Here is a 26008-nt window from a genome sequence, read left to right on the forward strand (position 1 = left end):
TGGAAAGACTTCCTGTAGATGTTGGAAATCAAGTTACAGTATATAGTAATAAGTGTATATCACTAAAGGTTAAAGATGCTTTTAAAAAGAGAGGGGAAGTTCATAACTTATAACTGTAATTAGCACAGCATGCTAACAAAGTTTGAGATAATTTTTACCAGCTTGAGATGCTAACTAGTCTGTGTCACAGTGAATGACAACACAACCATGTGCAGAGAGATTGGAAGAGTCATTCCAATCTAAAACTATGTTTTCAGACCAGTTCTCAAAACATTTTCAAAATATTCCTTTCGGGGTGGAATTTCTCATTATTAGTTTTATCCCAAGAAATAAATTGTATTTGGGAAGTTACAACAAAATTGGCGGAACAGTTTTTTTAGTTTTCTAAGCATGAAGAAAACCTTGCAAATAAACTCATAGAAATGTAGGGCTGGAAGGGACCTCAGGATGTCATGCAATCCATCCCCCCATACTGAGGCAGGATTATATATATATAATATATATGTTCTTTTAAAATAACAGGCACCTGTGCACGTGAACAACTCAAAATTAGATTTGTTTTTAGACATCAAACTTGCAACGTATCTAATCCTCAATGAAGGCAGATGTTTTTTGACATTCCTGAAATAATTAGATTCCCAAGTGTCCTTTTATAAACAATTTAAAAGGATATGCTAGCATGCATTGCTACTACATTGTTGTAACTGTTTTCCATGCACTGGCCTCCATTTTCAAAAATGACTAGTGATTTTGGATGCCTGACTTAAGGCGCCTTTGGACAGCCTGATTTGCAGAGAACAGGTGCTCAGCAGTTCCTGAACGAAAGGAACTTTTGAGTTTTCTCAAAGTAGGCACTCAGAAATTGAGCTATCTAAAATGACTAATTATTTGAAAATGTTTGGATCACTGATTGTAACTCACCAGAGCTATCTCAAGCATAGGTAGGCTTGGCAGAATTAGATTTTTATTTTTTTATAATTTCGATGGAGAATATCAATGTTTATTTTTAAGCATTTTTTATCAATTTAAATTTTCACAGTTGTGTAAATTTATAGGTTTTAAGCATTTTCTTCTATTAGTATTGATTTAAATGTTCAGAGTTGTGGGAAATTATGGGGTCAGACAATCGGGAGTGTCAGATAATAGTTTAATGACAGTAGACATTGAGATTCAGAAAGTTAAAGCTTTATAACCATTAAAAAATTTGTCAACATCACATGCAAAATATACAAAGTTAAAAGACTTAAATTGAACTCGAATAAGTTCTCCAGCAACATTTTTTCTTACTTTGCCAATCTGTAATTTTGATTATTTTCCATGAAATATTTGTGGTCGATTTGCGTGTGTATGGTGAAATTGATGTTTACTGACATTTACCAATAAACATCTAATCCTTCCAAGCCTAAGGCTAAAATAATCATAGAATCATAGGACTGGAAGGGACCTCAACAGGTCATCTAGTCCAGTCCCCTGCACTCTTGGCAGGACTAAGTATTGTCTAGACCAGTGGTCACCAACCAGTCGATTGCGATCGACTGGTCAATCCTAAAAAATCTCTCAGTCGATCGCGATCTCCAGTGGCGCAGCGGTGCTGACACTAAAGCAGACTCCCTGCCTACCCCAGCCCCACACTGCTCCCGGAAGTGGCCAGCATAGCCCCGTGGCCCCGGGGGCGGAGGGGCAGGGGTCTCCCTCTGTGCGCTGCTCCTGCCTGCAAGCACCACCCCCGCAGCTCCATTGGCCGGGGGAGGTGCTTGCAGGGAGGGGCAGTGCACGGAGCCACGTGCCCCTCCTCCCCCGCCCCCCACGGGTCGCAGGGGCACATTGGCCCCTTCCTGGAGCAGTGTGGGGCCGGGGTTGGCAGGGAACTTTCCTTAGCCTCGTTGCGCCTGCCGCCGACCGGGAGCCACTGGAGGGAAGTGTAAAAAGCAACAGAGGGTCCTGTGGCACCTTTGAGACTAACACAAGTACTGGGAGCATAAGCTTTCGTGGGTAAGAACCTCACTTCTTGCATCTGAAGAAGTGAGGTTCTTACCCACAAAAGCTTATGCTCCCAGTACTTCTGTTAGTCTCAAAGGTGCCACAGGACCCTCTGTTGCTTTTTACAGATTCAGACTAACACGGCTACCCCTCTGATACTGGAGGGAAGTGCTGGCCAACGGGAGGCCACACCTCAACCCCCAGCCTTGAGCCCCCTCCCAGAGCCAGCACCCTGTACCCCTTCCTACACCCCAACATTCAGCCCCGAGCCCCGTCCCAGAGCCTGCACCCCAACACTCTGCCCCAGCCCAGAGCCCCGTCCTGCATCCAAACTCCCTCCTAAAGCTAGCACCCATCACCTCCTCCTGAACCCCTCACCCCCTGCCGCAGGTTTAGCCCAGAGCCCCCTCCCCCCTCCCACACTGCAACCCCCTCGGCACAAGCCCAAAGCCTGCACCCCATCCCAAACCCCAACCCCCTGCCCCAGTCCAGTGAAAGTGAGTGAGAGTGGGGAGAGCGAGCAACGGAGAGAGAGAGAGGGATGGAGTGAGTGGGGCGGGGCTTTGGGGAAGGGGTGGGGTCTTGGGGAAGGGGTGGGGTCGATCCTGGGTTGCCCTTAGATTCAAAAAAGTGATCTTGGGTGTAAAAAGATTGGAGACCACTGATCTAGACCATTCCTGACAGGTGTTTATCTAACCTGCTCTTAAAAATTGCCAATGATGGAGATTCCACAACCTCTCTAGGCAATTTATTCCATTGCTTAACCACCCTGACAGGAAGTTTTTCCTAATGTCCAACCAAAACCTCCTTTGCTTCAATTTAAGCCCATTGCTTCTTGTCCTTTCCTCAGAGGTTAAGAAGCACAGTTCTTCCCCCTCCTCCTTGTAACAACCTTTTATGTACTTGAAAACTGTTAGCATGTCCCCTCTCTTTTCTTCTCTTTTCCAGACTAAACAAACCCAATTTTTTCAATCTGCCCTCATACATCATGTTTTCTAGACCTTTAATCATTTTTGTTGCTCTTCTCTGGACTTTCTCCAGTTTGTCCACATCTTTCCTGAAATGTGGCACCCAGAACTGGACACAGTAATCCAGTTGAGGCCTAATCAGTGCGGAGTAGAGCGGAAGAATTACTTCTCATATCTTGCTTACAACACTCCTGCTAATACATCGCAGAAAGATGTTTGCTTTTTTTGTAACAGTGTTACACTGTTGACTCCTATTTAGCTTGTGGTCCACTATGACCCCCAGATGATCCCTTTCTGAAGTACTCCTTCCTAGATAGTCATTTCCAGTTTTGTATGTGTGCAACTGATTGTTCCTTCCTAAATGGAGTACTTTGCATTTGTCCTTATTCAATTTCACCCTATTTACTTCAGACCATTTCTCCAGCTTGTCCAGATCATTTTGCATTTGAATGGAATGAAATGAAAGAGTGGTAGATAGCTCATTCCAGATTTAAATATTAGTGTGTTATTTTACATCTGTCACATACCCCCCCCCCCCCAAAATACAGATGTAATAACAAATATTATTCTTTCATCAACTGGGGCTGTTTGGGATTAAAAGATTGGTAGAACAGTTTGTTTTATCTGTATTTTTAGCAACTATTAAGTGAAAGCACTGTGGAGTATTTTTACTTTTTGCCATTACAGCAGAGGAGAACCTCCTGGGGTGGTTCTGTGTAGAAGATGATGGGAATCAGATCAAAAAAGAGAAGCATCCTCTCCTTGTTAGACACATGCCAGTAATGGTGGCCAAACAACAGGAATTTAAGGTGAATAGTGTTGGTATCTTAAGTAATACGTGTGAGCTCATTGTATAACATACAATCACATCTTAGGAATACATTTTTTTGGTTTGATTCAGGCTTGCTTCTGCAAACTTGTGCTAATATATCCCAGGGTATGTGGTTCTTATGGGAAAATGCAGTTTTATTTTAAAAAGTGATCTAAAAATGGTACTTGTGCTTAATGGATCTTTCCTGAAGTCTGTTCAAACTCATATCTGTTGCTGACTTTAGTGACAAAAATAAACTGAGCACATTTGATTTATAAATAATTGAGATATTAAACATGAACCACCCCATGATGTCATATTTACAGTGTCCCTTTTCAGAGCAGAACCACAATTTATAGTAACCAAAATCCACAATAAAACCTCCAGTCTCCCATAAAACCATATATGTTTGGGTCCCATAAAACAGTGTACTCTAGCTATATTGAAGAATTTTTGACTCGGAGCCTACTGAATGTTAATCAGATTTAATTTTAAAATGTAAATTGAGACCTAGCTGCTGGGATCATGTGATTACAATAGAATCTCAATCTACTTAAAATAAATAGGAAAGTCTCTAGCCCTTGTAGTTGCAAAGAAAAGTTTGGAAGTGTAACTTAGTGTAACAGTTGCAGTGACATCTGCCTGGGTCTGCAGAGAACCTGAAACAATAGGTCTGAGACGTGTCAATTTCTCTATGCATTTCAAAGGGGGAGTTAACTCTAAGACTCACTACTCTAGGGGGCACTACCCATCCCACCATTGACAGGAGGAGAGTGTAGAACTCCCAAGGAGGGAGCCCTCCTACCACCAGCCCTACTGTCCCAAAGAGGAGGGGGCCCTGCTGTCACTCCTGAGAATAGCATGGGGAGGCCTGGCCACTTCTTGGTAGAGCCACCTTGCTACTAACTTGTCTCTCTGCAGTGGGAAGGGCTCTCTCTGGCCCTGATCTTACAATCTTGCCAAATTCGGGGCTAAAGGGCCACTATTTTAATTATGGAAAACTTCGTCAGGTTGACCAAGTCATGAATAAAGACACAAAGCAGCCCAAGAAATGTCCAAACCTCAAATTCTGTCTCTTTCACCAACAATGGATGTGGCCATCACAGCAACTAGAATACACTTTACTGGGGTTTGCAGTTTCAGCATGTGTCAGCGAGCAATGCGCAGAACTGGACTTGGAGAGCTCTTGTTTTCTTTGATCTCTCAGTGGCCGCCTTCTACTCTTTTAATGGGCCGCCATGCAAACAGATGTTGGTTTGATGGAGAAAGCAGATAATAAAGCTTGCCTTTGAGAAAACTATGCATAAATCCTGACGTGGACACCTAGAATAGGTAACCTTATTTTCAAAAGTGCTGCGCACTCGGCAATAACTATTGACTTCAGGGGGGGTTGCTGGGTGCTCTGCAGTTTTTAAAATCAACTTTTTTTACATATGTACTTAAGGTAGGATTTTTAGGAGGCTAATTTATGAACCCATTTTTACAGTCTTCCTTACTGAGTAGATAGTGCTCTATATGAATACATTTTAAAATAGCCTTATTTCTTAGTTTTTAAATTCCCCAATTTTATCTTGAGTTTTTTCCTGTAACATTGCAACAGCAATAGCAAACTGCACAACTTTTTCTTTATTAGAGAGAAGAGCATTAGTGAACATTTCAGATGGAGACTATCTGAAAAGTATAATTCCTTATTTAATGCCTTCAGAAAATACATTTTTCCTTAATTGACTATGATGTGATATGTGTAAATGTTAGTTTGTATTAATTAAACACATTTTAAAATGTATATCTAAACTTTAAAGAGCAGTTCCAGTGCTGTTAAACGAGGATGTAAATCCATTACTCCTCATAAGGGTCCCAATTCCGCAAAGCATTTAGTGTGGTGCTTAAGTGCTTTGCTGAATTAGGATGAATTTAAATATATGCTTAAAATGCTTAGTTGACATGGGGCCTTCAGAAAGGACAGATGTATCTGCTTCATTGTAAATATGAATCATTTTTCATTCTTTCTTTCAAGATTGAATGTGCTACTTATAATCCTGACCCTTACCTCTGTAGCGAAACTGAGTCAGATTCCTGTTCCACGGAGCATGGTTTTCTGTGGGTAAGTTAAGTCTTCAAACATCAAGTGAGGGGTGGTTGTTTTTTTTTTTTTTTTCAATCTTTCTTACTTATTTTTCTGTAAGAATCCACAATACATGGATTTGATATGCATGCACATTCTGAATAGCTAAATACTACAAATGAAATCCAGTAGTCTTGTCCCCATACGTGTGTGTGTGTGTGTGTGTGTGTGTGTGTGTGTGTGTAAGAGAGAGAGAGAGAGCATCCACATGTATTTGATGGCATGGTTTGTTAGAAATTCCCAAGAACTCAGCATAGCCACAAGTGAGCCATGCAGCTGATCTCAAATGAGTTGCAATAAAACCACATATGAGACCACAACATACCATCATCCATTCAATAATTTAGAAATGTTTTAAAGAGTTTTTAAACATTCCATTGGGACTATTTTTTATATCCTCTAGCTGTAAAACTATGCTGGCATAATATTATGAAGCCAATTATAAAGACATTCCTACAAGCCAAAAAGTATAACTAATGGATTTTTTAAAACCTCTACCAATTTTAACAGCTTTTCCGTACATAATCATAGAATCATAGAATATCAGGGTTGGAAGGGACTTCAGGAGGTCATCTAGTCCAACCCCCTGCTCAAAGCAGGACCAATTCCCAACTAAATCATCCCAGCCAGGGCTTTGTCAAGCCTGACCTTAAAAACCTCTAAGGAAGGAGATTCCACCACCTCCCTAGGTAACCCATTCCAGTGCTTCACAACCCTCCTAGTGAAAAAGTTTTTCCTAATATCCAACCTAAACCTCCCCAACTGCAACTTGAGACCATTACTCCTTGTTCTGTCATCAGGTACCACTGAGAACAGTCTAGATCCATCCTCTTTGGAACCCCCTTTCAGGTAGTTGAAAGCAGCTATCAAATCCCCCCTCATTCTTCTCTTCTAGAGACTAAACAATCCCAGTTCCCTCAGCCTCGCCTCATAAGTCATGTGCTCCAGCCCCCAAATCATTTTTGTTGCCCTCCTCTGGACTCCCTCCAATTTTTCCACATCCTTCTTGTAGTGTGGGGCCCAAAACTGGACACAGTACTCCAGATGAGGCCTCACCAATGTTGAATAGAGGGGAATGATCACATCCCTCGATCTGCTAGTAATGCCCCTACTTATACAGCCCAAAATGCCGTTAGCCTTCTTGGCAACAAGGGCACACTGTTGACTTCTCGTCCACTGTAACCCGTAGGTCCTTTTCTGCAGAACTGCTGCCTAGACATTCGGTCCCTAGTCTGTAGCAGTGCATGGGATTCTTCCATCCTAAGTGCAGGACTCTGTACTTGTCCTTGTTGAACCTCATCAGATTTCTTTTGGCCCAATCCTCTAATTTGTCTAGGTCCCTCTGTATCCTATCCCTACCTTGCAGCATATCTACCACTCCTCCCAGTTTAGTGTCATCTGCAAACTTGCTGAGGGTGCAGTCCATGCCATCCTCCAGATCATTAATGAAGATATTGAACAAAACTGGCCCCAGAACCGAACCTTGGGGCACTCCGCTTGATACCAGCTGCCAACTAGAGATGGAGCCATTGATCACTACCTGTTGAGCCCGACAATCTAGCCAGCTTTCTATCCATCTTATAGTCCATTCATCCAGCCCATACTTCTTTAACTTGCTGGAAAGAATATTGTGGGAGACGATATCAAAACACGTCCACTGCTTTCCCCTCATCCACAGAGCCAGTTATCTGGTCATGTTGTCACTTTTTTAGAGGCTGATATTTTGGCAACTTCCAGTAGTAAAAGCAAAAGGTGGAAATACTATTTTCAAAGGTCTGATTTGAGATGATCTGTGTAACTCACTCGTGGCTTTGCTAATTATGAATACAGTCATCACAAACTTATGCCAATAAAATCTTTATACCACACCGGAATGTTCTCTTCTTCTCTTATAAATATTTAAAGTATTCCTATGTACACATTTCTTTCTTTTCCCTAAAGTGGAAGTTCTCCCAGCCTTCCCACCTCCCTAATGCACACTGGTATGAAGTGCAGGGCTGGCAATGTTTGGTCTTTGAGAGGTGAGATATTTAGAGTCCAATACCTCCTGAACCGACAGGGATAGAAATGGATGGTTAATACCATGGGGAGCTGGTAATCCTCTCCATTGGGGTACAGTACTTGTTTCAGGCCCTCAAATTACAGACAATAATGAGCCTTAAACTTCCAGCTCTAGGGTTTATAGTGAAGCTTTCTAAAACTTATTAGTTACAGAAGCATTATATCACACTAATGTTATGTGTTATAATTGTATTACATTGCATTATGTATACACAAGTCTCAAAAGGGTACACAATAACCTTCCTTTAGAAACAGAAAGGTCAGAACTGTGTATACAAGTGTGCTGGGAAAATCAATCTCATGTTCTTTTGCTATATTTTAAACTATATTATGGTTGATGTTTAATGATTTTCTTGTAACGTTTTTGTGTGCTAACTTAACACATGAAAGCTCCTTTAAGTGCTTAGAAGCTGAGAAGCTGTCTTTAATTAGTTTGCCATGTGTATATCATGGTTAACTGTGATCTTGCCATGGAAGGATGTTAATCTTTTCCTTTTTCATCCCTCTCTAATTCAGATTGGCAGTTGCACTAATCAGATGGGCCAAATTGCAATTGTTTCATTTCAAAACTCCAGTCCCAAGGTTATTGAGTGCTTCAATGTGGAATCACGCATTCTCTGCATGGTCTACATTCCAGAGGAAGAGAAACAGAAAGAGTTAAATGTGGCTCCAGAGTCTGAAAATATGGCTACGAAAACCTTAAAAGTGCCTACTGTCTGCCTGGGCATGGAGGAAGGAAGGTGATAGTCAATTTCAACATATTGCATATAATTTACTTATTTGTTTGTTTATTATTCTGCAATAATAGATTATCCATCCAATGCGACGTGCACCTTAGAAAATCATATTAAAATGACACCTATGAGTAAACAGACCCATCAGTTGTCCCAAGATCCTATCACATAACCCAGTAACAACATACATGTAATAAAAATTAACCTCCACACACAAAATTTTTAAACTTATCATACATGGGATAAAAACCATAGAGACTAACAAACACCTCTGAAGAAAAAGGATTAATTCCTTTAAATAATGTAATCTCTGTAGGATATAAGTACAGATTTTTAAGGATATTACATCATTCCATCATTTTAATAATCGGGCGGGGGGGGTTGAAAATGATGAAGTGCTGTTAGCAACACGAGAAGCAAGTAATTATTTACCTTTTATAATGCTGCATTTGCAGGATTTGCTAGAAATTTTTCATGCTAATAAGATAAAACACGTTGATGTTGTTTATTATGTATGAACTGAGTCTTCATTAGGTCATCTCTGTACAGTAGTGGCAAACAGAAATAGGTTTATGTGAAGTTGTTGGTATGGTAAGCAAAGGATGGTGGATGTAACTATTGAGAATGTAAGTATGAGAATTTGTGTGCTCTTCCTGCCAGTGAAAATAAGTGACTACTCTTTCTATAAAAATAATGCTGTATATTTTCTAAATTTAAAGCAATAAAGCATAATCAGACTAGTTCTCTGCATGTGTAAACTGCTGTTCATGCCAGACCTACCTATTTACCTATCATTTCTGGCATACACATCATGATAGTATATAGGTACCATGACAAAGAATTTAAAAGTAAATTGATTTCTGGTGCTGAACTATTTTCTTCTTTCTTCTGTCAGGTAGGGCTGGATCCAAAGCTCATTGAAGTCAATTAAAAGACTTCACTGGGCTTTGAATCAGGCCCTGGAGAGGTACAGCTCTGGGTCTGTAAGAGGACAGTATCTTGTTAAAAGGAAGGTCTCTCCAGCTGAGGTGAAGTCTCCCTAATGCAAGGAATTTATTGTTTGGGCATAAAATAATAATGAAAATGACTAGATGAACTACATTTTTTAGCATAATAAAGTACCTTTATTTTTCTCCAATACTTTTATTACCGTAAAGCCTGTTGTGACCTTTATAGTAAGAACTGAACAAGACATATTTACATTTTTCTCATGTGGTTTTTTTTTTTTTTGGTAGCATTTCTATTTACAAGAGTCATCAAGGCTCAAAGAAAGTCCGACTTCAGCACTTCTTCACCCCAGAAAAATCAACGGTTATGAGCCTAACGTATCTGTCGCAGTACTTGTTTGCTGGTCTGGTTAATGGGAACATTGCAATCTACACAAAAGCAGAAGGTAGAGTAATAACATCCTGAGGAACTCCTGTGTCAATATATTTTGGCAGAAGCAGATTTCCACTGGTCTATTTTTCCTTTCCTGAACAGCTTCTGAATTGAAGTTATTACAGTTTGATGCAAACATTTACTTTTGAAATGTTTTCTTTATAGACTTATGGCTTTTGTTCTTTCCAAAGGATGGTGTGTGCTTGGCTGTTAGTCCTGATTTATTATTGTTATATCAGTATTGTTATTATGCACATTATGTTCTCCGTCAGAGTCCCCACTCAGGATCAGGTCCCAGTTGTACTAGCTACTGTAAAATACATATAAAGACAGTTCCCTGCCTAGAGAGCTTACTATAGGTGATAACAATCAAGATACTGTATTTAACACAGTACAGATGCTAATGTCAATCTAGTTCCCAATATTTGAGACGGGAATTGGTTTCTCTTTGCTAGCTCTTTTAGCAAATCCAAATTGAAATGGTGACTAAACTGTGCTCTCCTCTCTAGATACATTGCTCATGCATCTCACAAAGAGGCCCCCCTTTCCTATTGATATCACTTGAGAAGGTTTTAAGGTATGGTTTAATTTGGACAATGGGGAATCCAAAACAAGAGGTGTGAAGGATGCTTCTTTCCCACCAACTACCATGTTCAGCCCAGTGGCCCCCTCTTTGTCTCCCTCACTGAGCTCTCTTTTGGACTTTGCTCCAGGGAGAGCTGCATTAGACCACAAGCCCTTTTAAGAATATTCCCCCAACTGAATGTCAGGCCTGCTCTACATTACATTGTTAGGTCAGCTTAACTACATTGCTCAGGGCTGTGAAAAATGTCATGCCCTGTGCAACGTTATTAAGCTGACCTAAGCCGTGGTGTAGACCCTGATAGGTCAATGGAAGAATTCTTCTGTCGACCTAGCAAGTGCCTCTCGGAGAGGTGGATTTACCACAGCAACAGAAGAACATCTTCCGCTGTGGCACTGTAGCATTTCTACTGCAGGCTTACCCACAGACAGGGAAGAACCTGTCCCTGATGGAGCAAAGTTGTGGCCTTGATCATGCTCAGGTGCATCCCACAACATCATTCTGATGGTCTCAATCGCTATATATGGCTGTAGGGCTGGGGACAAGTTGTGAATTGACAGTCTCCCCAGAATGTGCTGGGTTTGAGCAGTGATTTAAAACTACAGTTGTCTTCGCACAGCTTCTTCCAAGAAGGATGCACAGCTTCTTCCAAGGAAGGGAGTAGAACCCGTTTGTAGGCAAGAAGAGATGCAGGGATTCTCTGAGATCCACATCTGCAGAGGCAATTAAGGGAAGGACAATGCCCTTAGTCAGGGGCCAGTACTGTACAGCATAAAGAACTTATCTAACAATGATTGTGTTCAAGTTACCTGAACCTTTGACATGGAAAATCTACATGCAGCCATTTTTGACTCATCCTGCAGTGCCTTCTCCTACAGCTTGCCTCACGTCTGTTTTTACAGCTCTTCACGCCTAATAAAAAAGGTTACCAATCATTTGTTTCCATATTAGCATCAATTTTCCATATAGTTTGCTGCTGTGGTCATGTGTAAGACACAGTGTGCTTATCCAGACACAGTCAGCCCTGAAGGAGTGTTGTTATGAAGCACTGACCTATTTTACCAGACAGACGATTCTGAGCTGTGGAACGAGAGACACGGAGAATGTGGCCTAAGTATTTCACGTAATTTATCAGCACAGAATCAAAATGTCACCTTTAGTTCTACACTGTGTTTCATTTTCCAGTCACATACATCAGTTCAGTGTGCTAATAATTTGATGTATATAGATTAAAAGAGAAGAGGGGCAAGACTGAAAAGTGAAATATTGGATATTTTCTAGATAAAAGCAGCTTGCTACACTGTAAGACATTCTTACCTGCATGCCTGTATTCAGAGAAAGGCAAATGCTAATCCCAGTGCACATTTTAAGTACCGTAATTGGGCAGTGCACTGGGGAGTTCCATGGGGTAAGAAAAGAAAAATCTTTCTTCCAGGCTGCATAGCCACTTCGCAGCTGCTTTTGCAGGTTCAATCCTTGTTCCTTCCCACAAAAAACAGAATGGGCAGTGGATGTGTGTAGTCACATATCCACCAGGTCTGCCTCATTCTATTTCCAGCCCCAAAATGAGTCTCACCTGTCCCACTGCTTTCATCTGGTACAGCTTCAAATTGGCCAGTGTATACAGATGCCCATTTGCATTCCTGCAATCCTGCTCCCCCATTCTTTGCACGTATAGGACTTTTACCCATTGCACTACAGCCAGAGCACACTATGGCTGTAGGAAGGGGGGCAGGATTTGTCCCAAATTGTTCCTTTAAAGGGAAATTTAAACGGCATGTTTAGCAAACTGAGGGAATGTGTATGAGGCGGAGGAGGAGGACTGGGGAATTTTCACAGCCAAACTCCCTCACTTGCATATTTCTGTATGGACAACAATGTTTTATGTAACTAGACAACCATTTGTCAAAATGTTTTTACTTCCCCATTGTAAATCAACTAAACAGCAGTAAGTAATAAAAGTAAAGGAACATGGTCTTCCTGAAATCTAATCAATTTCAAAAAGTGAGCTATAAGTAATTTGAGGTACTACCTGTGCCTCAAACTTCTTCTAGTTTATTTTCCTGATGTTCTGTGAAACAGCCACACAGACAAAAGGATATTGTCCTAACAGTCCAGTCCTATTTTCCATATGTGAGTAGTGTTACTGGGGAAAAAATGAATCTGCCCATAACAAAGCACTATTATTATAAGCAGCGTAGGTAGCACTGCTTGTTATTAAGGTTGCCTGACACTTCCCATTATAAGACCCTGTTTTCAGTTGCTTATAACTTTGCCAAACTTTAGCTGTTCGGGCTGAAATTTTACATGCTGGGTATCTGACTGAGGCTGATTATTATTTATCTATTTATTTTCTGCCAAAACAGTTCAGACATTACTGAGAACAAGGTTAAGGAAAAATACATCATTTTGCCCAGGCTAAAAATATCTGTGACTCTTTCTTGAAAAGCTTTAGCTCCTCCATACTTTGGAGCAGAGACTTTAAATATGGCCAGAGGGTGGCATTTCTGACAGGGATGTGCCTTTTGCCATCCTCGTGAAAATCCACCAAAATTTGACCAAGTTATAAGCCTTTGAAAAATCACGGCTTGCACATGCTTAGTAGAGACTTGGTAGAGCTTGGAAGATTCCATTCATTCCTGGGGCTGAGCAGGACTTTCCATCCAATAGCAATTGCCGGCTGCTCTGGGCCATACTAGGTCCAAGTAAAGGCTGGGAACAGAGCAGGAAGCCTGTCTCTCTTGCTCTTTCAATGACCCCGACCCTGCTGGGCCCAGGCAGGCTAGAGGAGGAAGCTACCTGTTTGAATGTATTTGGGAGAGCCTGGTGGAACAGGAAAAGGATATGGGATTGGAGGCTGGAGGAGGAGGAAAGCAGCGACTGGGAGTTAGGGAGAGATTGGGACTGGGACGTGGAGCCAGGGAGAGAAATGGGGTTGTAGGGACTGAAAGCCAATGGGTGGAGGAAGGAGACTGAGATCAGATAAGGAACCTGGGGAGTGGAGATTGGGATTAGCTAGGCAAAGAGACTAAGACTGGGAACCATGGGGTGGGGGGAGGGAAGACAGATCTGCAGAAGAGCCAGGGTAGGGGTGAGAACTGGGACTCTCTGGGCACAGAGGTTTGGACAAGGAGTGTGAGGGTGGCAGACAAGAAACCTGGGGAATAAGAGAGAGACCCAGTGGGAACAGGGACTGTGTGGGATTAACTGGAGGTTTGGGGAGGGGAAAAACAGATTGGACAAGAAGTCAGGAGAGCGGAATTGGAAATGGCTGGGCAAGGGGACTGGGAATGGTGGGGGGGTGAAAGAGTAAACATTTTTCCTCTTTCAGTTGTCATAATTCTACATGTTAATGGTAATAGTAGGTAGTAAAACTATTACAGTGTTTTGATTTTCAAGTTGACAATGTTACTTTGAGTTATTTCAGATATTTGAGATAAATGCACCAGGCGCTTAGCAAAGTTTTGCACTTTGCTTTGAAATTCATGCTTACTTGCTTCTCTTTTCTAGTTTTTCTTTTCCTCATTGAATGAAAGGTCAAAATTGTTAATCTCATTTGTATTATTACTTTGTGTATTGGCTTTATATCATTATTTTTGTTGCAATTGAAAGGACACTGTAAAGTAGCATTGCACCAACCTATGTGTCTTATGACATCTAATGACATGTGCCAGTCAACCATTATCACTTTTTTTGATAGAATTACAAAATGAGAATTAGTGGATGGAGAAAAAGTGGTAAATGAAATATATTTTTTGATTTTAATAAAGCATTTGGTACAATGTCTCAGTCTTACAATCAGAACTAATCTAAATCCACTTGTGTATGAAAATTCTCAAGTGGATAGGAAAGGGACTGAAGGACCATAAGCAAAAAATTATAATAAATGGCCAAGTAGGAAGTTGAAGGGAAGGGTGGAATTTGTAGTGGGTTACTGCTGAGATCTGTATTAGGTCAAGTCTTTGACCCCATTCCTGCTGTATGATTTAAACTAATAGGGCTCCACAGGATGCAAATGCAAAGGTCATTCATGCAGATCCAGCTGCAGACCTGAGGCCTTGTCCGGGGGGAGTAAAGAACCCATTAAAGAAACAGTGATGATCCTAAACTAAGAGACGCTATAAACACCAGTATAAAAAAATCATACAAAGGAAAGTAGAAGCATGGCCAGAAGATACTATTAAGGTCCAACTTGGGGAGGAAAAAAAAAAAACACCTAATACATTTGTGAGATAATTATGCAAAACACACATATTCATGGGATGCAGGCAGAAGAAACTTGGAAAGTAGAGATATGGGAGTGATTGAACAGCCATGCAGATGTGTTAGCTATGAGATATGGTAGCAGAAAAAGGTTAGTGCTCATTTGGCTTGCATTCCCAGAGGCATAGTGTCTCAGGACAGGAAAGTAACACTCAATTTTTATACAATTTAGGTATGTTGCACCTGGAATATTGTGTTCAGTTTCAGGCATTTCATTGCCAGAAAAACATTGACTTAGTGTATGGAATTCAGAGAACAATAGCAGCAATCATCTGGAGACTAGAAATATTAACTTATGAATAAATAGTGAAAGAGCTTAGCTAAGCAACCACTAAGTAAAACCATGATAACAATCTGCAAACATTTGCAGGGGATTAACACCAAGGAGGATGAGGTATTATCTTGCAGAGTTAAAGGGGAATATAACTAAGAATAATGGGATGAAATTAGGAATGGGACCATTTAAATTCATAACAAACTTCCTGACAGTGAGACCTCTCAGTCTGTGGAATAGACTCCTAATGGAAGCGATGGGAGCCCCCTTTGTTTATGAAATTTAAACCTGGACTGAACAAAATACTATCCACTGTACAAGGGTGATGGACTAGCGGTGGTACTGAAAAGATAAATACTATTATCCTGGTGTTGGGAGTATGTCCTTTCCCTACAGGAAATACCTTGAATACTGCAAATATTGAGTTAGTTACCTAATCTTATTTACTTACCTAACGCAGGTACTTTCGGTGCCACCTATGTGGAATTAGATAAAGTCTATGACTTTTTATATTAGACTGGAATCCTGCCATTTGATCTGCAATATTGGTTCATATCTGGAAAACATTGTTTACTGTGCTCACATGTGCAGCAGAGGGTTTTCCTCGGCATATGAAGATGCACTCTGTATTCAGAGGAAGGCAGGGATGAGCCCTAAAATAGTTATCCCCAGGTGATGGGAAATGTGCTATTATTTGCAAACATCATTTTGCTTTTAAATCCTTTGTCCTATCATCAAGAAATTAAATAAATCACTAGCCACTGTTCATATACCACGTGATATAAAAATGTTTGTGCTCCACTGCACAAATAAACTAACAAACTCTATTCCCAGGGTTGTGCTGGCAGCATTATTGAAATCATCAGTGGTGCTGCTGAGTAAGACAGGAAGTTACCAAACAAAAAGATGCATGTTAAGTTCAGCTCAGTTGATGGCACCAGGAGTGGGGCGGTGGAATGAATGCAAGCTGTAAAAGGACATTTTGACAGGGAAAGTAATTTTTTAAATCATGTTGTATCATACCAAAAACAGAGAATAAAACTAAACTATACAATAGTACAGTTTGCCTTCAGACTATTACATGGGGGGAAAAATGTCCTCCCACCCCAAGAATGCTGTTCTGGTCCCTGCTTTTCCATCCCCACCCATCCACTGGGACCCATGTCTCCCTCCGCTGGGAATTTCTCTTCTCTTACCCATGCAATGCATGAATTGGTGATGCCAGGAGTCGAGTTCTCAGTGGACTCTGCTGTACAAAAATAGATTCCCTGTTCACCGGGTCACAGCCCCATTTGGCTCAGCTGCCCCTCCATCAGAACAGAGGGGCGGCTGGGCCAAATTTGAGTGGTGTTATAACCCCATGCGCCAGGTTGCAACCAGCCTTTTGCTCCACCTACCTGATTTACAGGTGCAATTAGGTAGTTAAAAGTGAAGTACTACCACTTGTATCCGCAGTTTATTGCAGCATAAAACTTCAAAAATAATTATTTGTAGGTGCAAATGTAACACTGATAGACCCCGATCATCCGCAGGCGGGATTGAACCTGGGCCCTCTGGAGCTAAATGCATGAGCCTCTACTGCATGAGCTAAAAGCCACATGGCTGTTAGCTGAGGCTATAGAGCAGACTCCTTAATATCTCTCTCTCTAAGTGGTCTCAGTGCCACTAGATGGGACAGAACACCACCCCTAGGAGGTGTGTGGGTTACACAAAATTAGAGAATGATATTGAAAATCAAGCACATTGCACAAACACATTATAGCATGCAGAACATTTAGGTACCAATCCGGCATTTTTTGCATACCCAAAATCTCACTGAAATGCTGAGTTTTGCATTTTCACAGAATGTAGACATGGGCCCATTGTGCTATCAGTACCAATAGAAAAGGACTTTTGGAAAGTAATTTTTGATCCACATAAATGAAGAGTCTCTGAAGAGAGCGACTACTAAAACCAAAATCTGTTACGTCAAGTTGGATTAAAGTTTTTTAAACTTTTTAAAACAAAATTAGTATCTGCAATAGATATCAGCTGGTGATCTTCCTTGCTATTTTAATGCATATATGACATATTACATGTAGTGACTATATATGAGATTTGATCAAAATTAACTGAAGAAGGACTTAATTCTGCAATCCCTTATTCACGAGTAGTTGTATTGAAGTCATCATGAGCACTAAAGGCATAATCCAGACACTTACTGAAATCAATGAGAGTCTTTTCATGCCCTTCAGTGAATGAAGTAAGTGGAAAAGACATCCACTGTCTTCAGTTTATATTGAATAAGGCCTTAAATGCCTAACTTTTAAAAATAAATGATGACCCTGAAAGAAATGAGGTAGAAATACATTGGGAATCATTATACATTTCAGTTATGTTTTACACCAAATTCAGACATGCAGGAAATAATCAGACTATTGCATTTATGTCTGAGAAGAAAGGGTGTTGAATCAATGAACAAGATAGTCTCTAGTTGAATTTAATATGTGATTCATTTCTGAAAAGTTGACTGTATTAAAAAAAATAGCTTCTTACTCAGCAGATCTGCTCATGGTGCAAATTCAAAGTCTGTGTACTTTAGCGGACATAGTAAGACACTGCCATTTTTTACTACTCTTACCCCTGAAGAAGCAAAATAGCTCAGAGACAGAGAACTGGATTCTGTTCTGACTTGCACATAGTCAATGTAAATAGTAAACGGACTTCCAAGTGTAGGGCACTTGTGCACCTTTATTATCTTCAAATTATGACCTCAATTATGCAATTATGCAATCTCCACCGCAGCAGTTAATTTGAGGACAATGTGGTCTAAGTGAGGAAGGCACATAACCCTAAGTTTTGTTATTACTGGTGGTGAAGACTGAGTCAGAGAGAACACAGATTAGTTTTACATCACAGGTAGAGTTTGCAGGGCTATTAATTGGAAACACTCTTCTCACTTGCAGACTGAATTCATTTGATATGGAAATCGTTGTGACACAATGAATACGGAACTCAGTGTCTTTTATACGAAGATACTTTTCAGATTAGAACCACATTCTAAGCATGTGTCAAGAACAGTTATATAGTTGCAGATATCAGAGGCAATACAGTTTATGAGTACCACAATTTTGTTTGGGTCCTGATTCAGCAAAGCACTTATGCATGTGTTTCCCATTATTACTATTATTGTATTACAGTGGTGTCCAGGAATCCCAGACAAGGATTAGGGCCCCATTGTTCTAAACACTAGATAGGCAGGTAGCAAAGAGAAAATCACTGCCCCAATGATCATATAATCTATATAAGAGTTTATGTAAGTATATGCTTAAATTGAGCACATGCTTATGTGTGTTGTTGATGTCAGTAAGTAGGCAATGTTACCGGAGCTCACACAGGCCACAGATAGATATGCAAGTAAGGTGACATTTTCTCAGTGTAACCACACAGATATTAGAAACAAATACATTTCATATAGCTTATTAATAAGACAAGGAACATAAAAGACAATAAGAAGAGGTTCTATAAATACATATGAGCAAGAGAAAGATGAAAGAAAATGAAGGTTCACTGCGTGGTGGGGAAGGAGAGCTAGCAATGGACAACACCAAGAAGGCTGAGGTGTTTAATGCCTATTTTGCTTCAGATTTCACTAAAAGACCACATGTCTAACACAATTAATATGAACAACGGGGGGGAAAGAACACAAGCCAGAATAGGGAAAGATCAGGTTAAAGAATATTTAAATAAGTTAGATGTATTCAAATTGGCAGAAGCTGATGAATTTAAGGAACTAGCTGAAGCAATCTCAGAACCATTAAATGATCATTATCAAGAACTCATGGAAAACTGGTGAGGTTCCAGAAGACTGGGAAAGAGTGAGCATGTATCTATCTTTAAAAACAGGAATAAAGAGGACCTGGGAAGTTATAGACCAGTGAGCCTAACTTCAATGCCTGGAAAGATATTGGAACAAATTATTAAACAATCAGTTTGTAAGCACCTGAAGGATAATAGGGTGATAAGTAATAGCCAAACAAATCATGCCAAATCAACCTAATTTCCTTTTTTGACAGGGCTATTGGCCTAGTGAATAGCAAGGAAGCTGTAGACTTGATATATCTTGATGTTGGTAATGCTTTTGACATGGCCCCACATTAAATTCTCACAAGCAAACTAGGGAAATGTGGTCTAAATGAAATTACAATAAAATGAGTGCACAACTTTTTGAAAGACCATACTCAGAGTAGTTATTCATGGTTTGCTGTCAAACTGGGAGGATATAGCTAGTGGGATCCTGCCTGGGTCTCTCCTAGGTTTGATACTATTCAATATTTTCATTAATGACTTGGATGATGAAGTGAAGAATATGTTTATACAATTTGTGGATGACTCCAAGCTGGGAGAGATTGCAAGCCCTTTGAAGGACAGGATTAGAATTCAAAATTACCTTATGGGAGAATTGGTCTGAAATCAACAAGATATATTCAGTAAAGACATGTGCAAAATGCTACATTTAGGAAAGAAAAATCAAATACACAAATACAAAATCGTGAATATCTGGCTAGGTGCTAGTACTGCCAAAAGGGATATGAGGGTTATAGTGGGTCACAAATTGAATATGAATCAACAATGTGATGAGCTGTGAAAAAGGCAAATATCATTCTGTGGTGTAGTAACAGGAATCTTATATGTACAACATGAGTGGTCATTGTCCTGCTCTGCGTAGCCCTGGTGAGGCCTTGGCAGGAGCACTGTGTCCAGTTTTGGGCACCACACTTTAAGAAAGATGTGGATAAATTGGAGACAGACCAGAGGAGAGAAAAAAAGACCAATAAAAGTTTTAGAAAACCTGACCTATGAGAGGTTTCAGAGTAGCAGCCGTGTTAGTCTGTATCCGCAAAAAGAAGAACAGGAGTACTAGTGGCACCTTAGAGACTAACAAATTTATTAGAGCATAAGCTTTTGTGGACTACAGCCCACTTCTTCGGATGCATATAGAAATCTGACATCAGGAATCAAAATACTCAAAAACCAGTGGGAGAACACTTTAACCTGTCTGGTCATTCAGTGACAGACCTGCGGGTGGCTATATTACAACAGAAAAACTTCAAAAACAGACTCCAACGAGAGACTGCTGAGCTAGAATTGATATGCAAACTAGACACAATCAACTCCGGTTTGAATAAGGACCGGGAATGGCTGAGCCATTACAAACATTGATTCTATCTCCCCTTGTAAGTATGCTCACACTTCTTATCAAACTGTCTGTACTGGGCTATCTTGATTATCACTTCAAAAGTTTTTTTTCTCTTAATTAATTGGCCTCTCAGAGTTGGTAAGACAACTCCCACCTGTTTATGCTCTCTGTATGTGTGTATATATATCTCCTCAATATATGTTCCATTCTATATGCATCCGAAGAAGTGGGCTGTAGTCCACGAAAGCTTATGCTCTAATAAATTTGTTAGTCTCTAAGGTGCCACTAGTACTCCTGTTCTTTTTGACCTATGAGAAAATCTTGAGAAAAGAAGACTGGCGGTGGAGGGGATCTGATGATAGTCTTCAAATAAGTCAAGGGTTGTTATAAAGAGGACTGTGATCAATTGTTCTCCATGTCTACTGAAGGAAAGACAAGAAGTAATGGGTTTACTTAGTCCTGTGTCAGTGCAAGGGGCTGGACAAGATGACCTCTCAAGGTCCTTTCCAGCTTTACAATTCTATGGTTCTAAGAGAACATTCTAGATAGTAGTGCAGTATTGTGGGTATTTAATATTGAGTGAATGTTCACGACAAAAATAAACTAATGTATGTGAAAGCTACTAAAATTACTTAATTCTATATACAATTCAAAATGTAGGTATGCAAGTAGCATGCAAAAAATATTCAAAACAAGATCATGTTGCTAAAAGCAAATTCTCTGACAAAGCAATCTGCTGTGATTTCCTTAATCTTCAATCCCCACTTCAACGAGATGCCAAGCAGCAGTCTGACCACACTGATAAGTGGGGGTATGCAGGCTGAAGCAGAAGGATACTGTATTCCTGATATTACAACTTGCATTTAGGCATAATCTAATTTTGGTCTGCTATATCCAGTCTGAATCAATTGCAGGATGGTTTGTAACCAGAATGAATTCTCAATAAAACTGAACTATACACAGATGATATGGCACAAAATGAGTCTTTAATCTCTTTTAAAATGCATTTCTGAAAGTTAAGAATCTAGTAGCAGAAAGTCCATCCCATCAAGTTTCTGATAGGCAGATACTTTAACGTGGTAGAAGCTGTAGTAAAACTGTCACTGACTGCTTCATGCATCTGGACTTTGAGCCTTTCTAGAATGAAAGGTAATTCATCTTGTAATAGGCCAGCTATGGTCTCCTCCTTCCTGGAGAGTGACTATAGCTGTGTGAAATTCTCCTAAATGAATGCTTTGAGATTTGGACTGCAGTTAGTGGAGAGTAAGATGAGACAAACAGTTGGGTTCTGTGCTGCAAAGTGCCACTTTGAAAATGGCAATGTGGTGTTCCATGTTAATAGCATCCAACCAAATCCATATAAAACGTGCTTAAATACCAAATGAATAGTTTTTTTTCTGTCTGCCATCTCTGCAAACTCAGCATGGGCTCTGAAAGTCCAACTGTGTTCTTTCCTTCTCATACGTCATCACTACTTGTAAAGATACTGCAGGCCAGTTGAATGCTCAGTTACACCTCCGCCTCCCCAGTGTCTTGAAATTGTGCCCTGTGTTACACCTGCACAACCCACTGATTTTACACAGGTCTAACTAAGGCCATAGTTTAGACCAGAGATGTTACACAAGTGTCAACAAGAAACCAAGTTAGCTTGCAATGTCACTACTTGTATCCTGCATGTAGGGAAATACTTTCTTGTAACTGATAATTTGTACGCTTGCAAGTTTCAGGTGGATTGCTTGCTAGTCATATAGTAAGTCTCTGTGTTTGTCTGTTACTGATTTTGTTTTATAAGTGCTAATAGCTCAGTCACTGCTGGGTGAGGCATACTGCTTTCCAGACTATTTGTTCTTAAGTGAATTTGAAAATCAAAAATTACATTTTTATTGTGTGTAACATTTCATCTTGCTTCTTTTCTTCTGTAAAGATGGAGCCTGGAATTCAGAACCCCAGAAAGTAGTGAAATTAGGGGTTCTGCCAGTTAGAAGTCTACTCATGATGGAAGATACCATTTGGGCTGCGTCTGGTGGACAAATTTTTATAATCAGTACTGAGACACATACAGTAGAGGTAAATGTTTTTACGAGTATTATTTGCATATTGTGCCATGAAACACAATTATTCTAAATAACAATGGATAGACTTTAAGCATTAAAAATTGGTTCAGACAACCTATAAAATTCACTGAATACTCTAAGAAATGTAAATTTGAGTTGTTTAACTTTGTGTCAGTGAGATTTCACTTTCTCTGCACTTTGAACTTCTCTTATATTGGCATTTGTTGCCAATATAATTTGTATGGATTTTTGGTCTGATTTTTACCCCCCTTAAATTGTCATGTGACTTCTGGAAACTGTAGGGTATTTTGTGTAAGGACTAGCTCTAAAAGCTAGACCCGAGAGAGAGAGAGAGAGAGAGAGAGTGTGCTGGAAATCATTATGAGTTGTCTACGAATTTGGAGACCAGGACTCTTAGGGTACATATATACAGTAGTTGGGAGGCGTGGTTCCCAGCTTGGGTGGACATATATGTGCTAATTCTAATACTGCTCAAGCTAGAGCAGTAAAATTAGCGGTGTAGCTGCAGCTGTGCAGGTGGTGGCTCGGGCTAACTGCCTGAGTACTATCCCTTAACGAGATGAGATAAGGAGCTTGGCTTGTTTAGTCTAACAAAATGAAGGAGATGGGGAGATATGATTGCTCTCTATAAGTACATCAGACGGATAAACACCAGGGATGGAGAGGAGTTGTTTTATTTAAGGGCCAATGTTGCCACAAGAACAAATGGATATAAACTGGCCATCAATAAATTTAACCTTGAAAATTAGATGAAGGAGTCTAATCATTAGAGGAGTAAAGTTCTGGAACAGCCTCCCAAGGGGAGCCGTGGGGGCAAAAAACCTAACTTGTTTTAAGACTGAGCTTAAGTTTATGGAAGGGATGGTATGATGAGATTGCCTACAATGGCATATGGTCTATCTAGGACTGCTGATAGCAAATATCTCCAATGGACAGAGATGGGACATTAGATGGGGAGGGCTGTGAGTTACTACAGAGAATTTTTTCCTAGGTGTCTGACTGGGTGATCTTGCCCACATGCTCAGAGTTTAACTGATCACCATATTTTGGGTCAGGAAGGAATTTTTCCCCAGATCAGCAGGGGGGGAGTTCGCTCTCCTCTGCAGCATGGGGCCTGGGTCACTTGCTGGTTTGAACAAGAGTAAATGGAAGAGTTGAAGATTTCAGTAACTCAGTCAGAGGTTAGGGATCTATTTCAGGAGTGGGTGGGTGAGGTTCTGTGGCCTGCAACATGCAGTAGGCCAGACGAGATGATCATGATGATCCCTTCGGGCCTTAAAAAGTCTTTGAATTTATAAAACACCCTGGATGGCTAGCCCAAGCCACAGCCCTTGCTGCTACGGCACAAATTCTGTCTTTAAGCACTGGCTCAAGCAAAGCTACTGGGTAGACAAACCCCGAAAGACAAGCTTGGTTCCAGGCAACAGTTCTGCTTCTGTGTAGCTAGATGTGGCTTTTTTGCCTTGTGGAGACTTCTTAACACACCCATAATCCTCCCTGTTTTCTCTCCTCAGCCACCAGTAAAATCTTCCTGTGTCTGATTGTGGCAGGCCAGTTAAAGCAGTGAATATACTTGGGGAGGGGGGGACTTCCATCACAAGGCTGATTGGCCAAGCACCAATGTGGCGTGATCTCTCCAAGTGATCAGTTCAAATTAGCAACAATAAGTGCAGACTTTTATCTGCCAAAAAGTCCTTGGACACAGTTTCAGCTTGTTTCACATCCTGAGAGCTGTCAAGGGAAAGGAGGGAATCAGGCAGCATGTTCCTCCATATCTTTCTTCCCTTCTCCCTACTGCTCTTTCCTTGTTGCAGGTTTATATCCCCACACACTCTGGGACCCAGCTGTACACTGCCTCAGTAGACTCATTAACATTCCTCTCACAGAACTACTTGGGCCAAATTCTTACATGATTTGCATGTAGCCACACTGACATCAATGATTTCAGTGGAGTTGCATGTGTGTGACCGGGAGGAGAATTCACTCTAGACTGTTCACTTAAGCTAGCTGTTAGACTGCGGGTAGCCCAGTCCCAAAGTGCTGTTCCTCTTCACAGGTACAGTGGCTAGTGCAGGAGCACTTGGCTGAAGAGGAAAGAAGCTTTCACGTTTCTTTTACACTCAGAATAGGGGAAGGAATACTGGAGGATGAATTCCAGTGAATCATGCTGAGTTCTGTAGAAACCAGCTCTCTCTTCTTTCAAGACAGATGGAATTTCGAGAGTCCAGGCAGTTATTCAGGATTGCTCTGCCAAAGAGATTTACACCCTATGCCTGTTCCAGATCTTCCACCACTCTATCAGGGGCATGACTTAGTGGCCTAAACATAGGGGGCTTAAATCCTAATAGGGATAAGTCTTTCCTTCCCCCCTGCCAGGAAGATACTTTATGTTCCATGAATTTTATGGCATGGAATTCTTTCAGATGAAAATCTGCGGTGAGAGCCACAGTCTCCTTGCTTGTGTGATTTATTATTAATTTTGTTTCACTGTTGATCATGGTTCTCCTCACTATTGTCTGTTTGGTACACTTGGTAGCAGGATTCACTGTCAAGGACTTGGGGGGTGATAGTGAGTTTTCTACTTACTTCTTTCTGTGACCACGGTTGCTGGGATGACTTGTTTGATCTGAGTGAATGCTCCCACTTTTCAATTTTTTTCTACTTTGCCTTTGTTTTAACATGTTTTTTTGCTTGTGTGCATGGCTCCATGTGGTTATGGGAAAGGTGAATTGGTGGGAGATTGAGATGAGCTACCTATTAGCAAGAACCTTTACAGGGCATAAGCCCTGGGATATCTGAAGCTCTTAAACAGCTTTGGTAAATCCCCTTGTCTCTCACTGAGACATGCCCTGAGTGACTCCTTTCAATGAGAGGGGACGTGAAGGAGGAATGAGCATCCTCTCCCCTGTAGCAAAGCTTCTGCTTTAGCAGGATAAGGATGAGGCAGCTTGGATGCATTCAGCTGGTAATATCGTTAAAGCATTCCTCCAGGGCAGAGACCAAACTTCCTGGGATAGGAGGCTGTGCATCTGTGCATCACTAGTTCATGTGTAGAAATGATAATGCCAAATCCTCATCCCACACCTCTTCCTGGTAAGGCACTGCCTGCCTTTTAGGGATCTTATTTTCATATGTTTCCTCAGCCAGCAATCCATGCCTTTACGGTGTGTGGAACTCCCTCTCCTCTGAAATCTATCTTACTCCACCTCTCCCTGCTTTTTCAAAGCACGCTAAGCCTTCATTTCTAATGCTTTTTTTTTTTAATGACCGCTGTTGGCCCTTTATATATTTCTGTTGGCTCTCATTCTCTTTTTTCTGTATGGATTGGGCTCCCTCAAATTCATTTTGTTTTTATGTAAATAACATGTTTTAATTGTAATGTTTCAGTGTGGTTTTGGAAATGGCACAGTGCCCTGAGCCCCTTGGCCAGGGATATTTTGGAAAGCAAGGAATTGCTGTTGCGTAGTATTAAAGATCCCAATACAAATTTTGCCCAAATTTTGTGTAGGCGTTTGCCTTTGCCCTTCCTCACTATTTTCCCTCCCACTAATGCAATATTTAGCATTTTGGGTCCT

The 26008-nt window shown here is 40.7% G+C and overlaps 1 protein-coding gene and 1 long non-coding RNA gene across 7 annotated transcripts in view; one reads left to right on the forward strand and one right to left on the reverse strand.

Annotated features, from left to right (window-relative positions):
* ARHGEF10 (Rho guanine nucleotide exchange factor 10) overlaps window positions 1-26008 on the forward strand; it is a 170578-nt gene that overhangs the window by 117126 nt on the left and 27444 nt on the right. For all 6 annotated transcript variants that reach the window (XM_005289689.5, XM_065590165.1, XM_005289688.5 and 3 more), the window contains 5 exons: window positions 3636-3757; window positions 5777-5863; window positions 8462-8685; window positions 9915-10072; window positions 22283-22425. In XM_005289689.5, coding sequence (XP_005289746.2) covers window positions 3636-3757; window positions 5777-5863; window positions 8462-8685; window positions 9915-10072; window positions 22283-22425 — 734 coding nt within the window. The remainder of the gene's footprint in view (window positions 1-3635; window positions 3758-5776; window positions 5864-8461; window positions 8686-9914; window positions 10073-22282; window positions 22426-26008) is intronic.
* Window positions 9865-26008, reverse strand: part of LOC122173555 (uncharacterized) — a 124854-nt gene continuing 108710 nt past the window's right edge. The window contains exons 3-4 of the long non-coding RNA XR_006174113.2: window positions 11452-11554; window positions 9865-11355 (exon numbers count right to left, since the gene is read on the reverse strand). This is a non-coding gene — a long non-coding RNA (uncharacterized LOC122173555). The remainder of the gene's footprint in view (window positions 11356-11451; window positions 11555-26008) is intronic.

Source organism: Chrysemys picta, chromosome 3 (assembly GCF_011386835.1).
Source record: "Chrysemys picta bellii isolate R12L10 chromosome 3, ASM1138683v2, whole genome shotgun sequence".
Lineage (NCBI taxonomy): Eukaryota > Metazoa > Chordata > Testudines > Emydidae > Chrysemys > Chrysemys picta.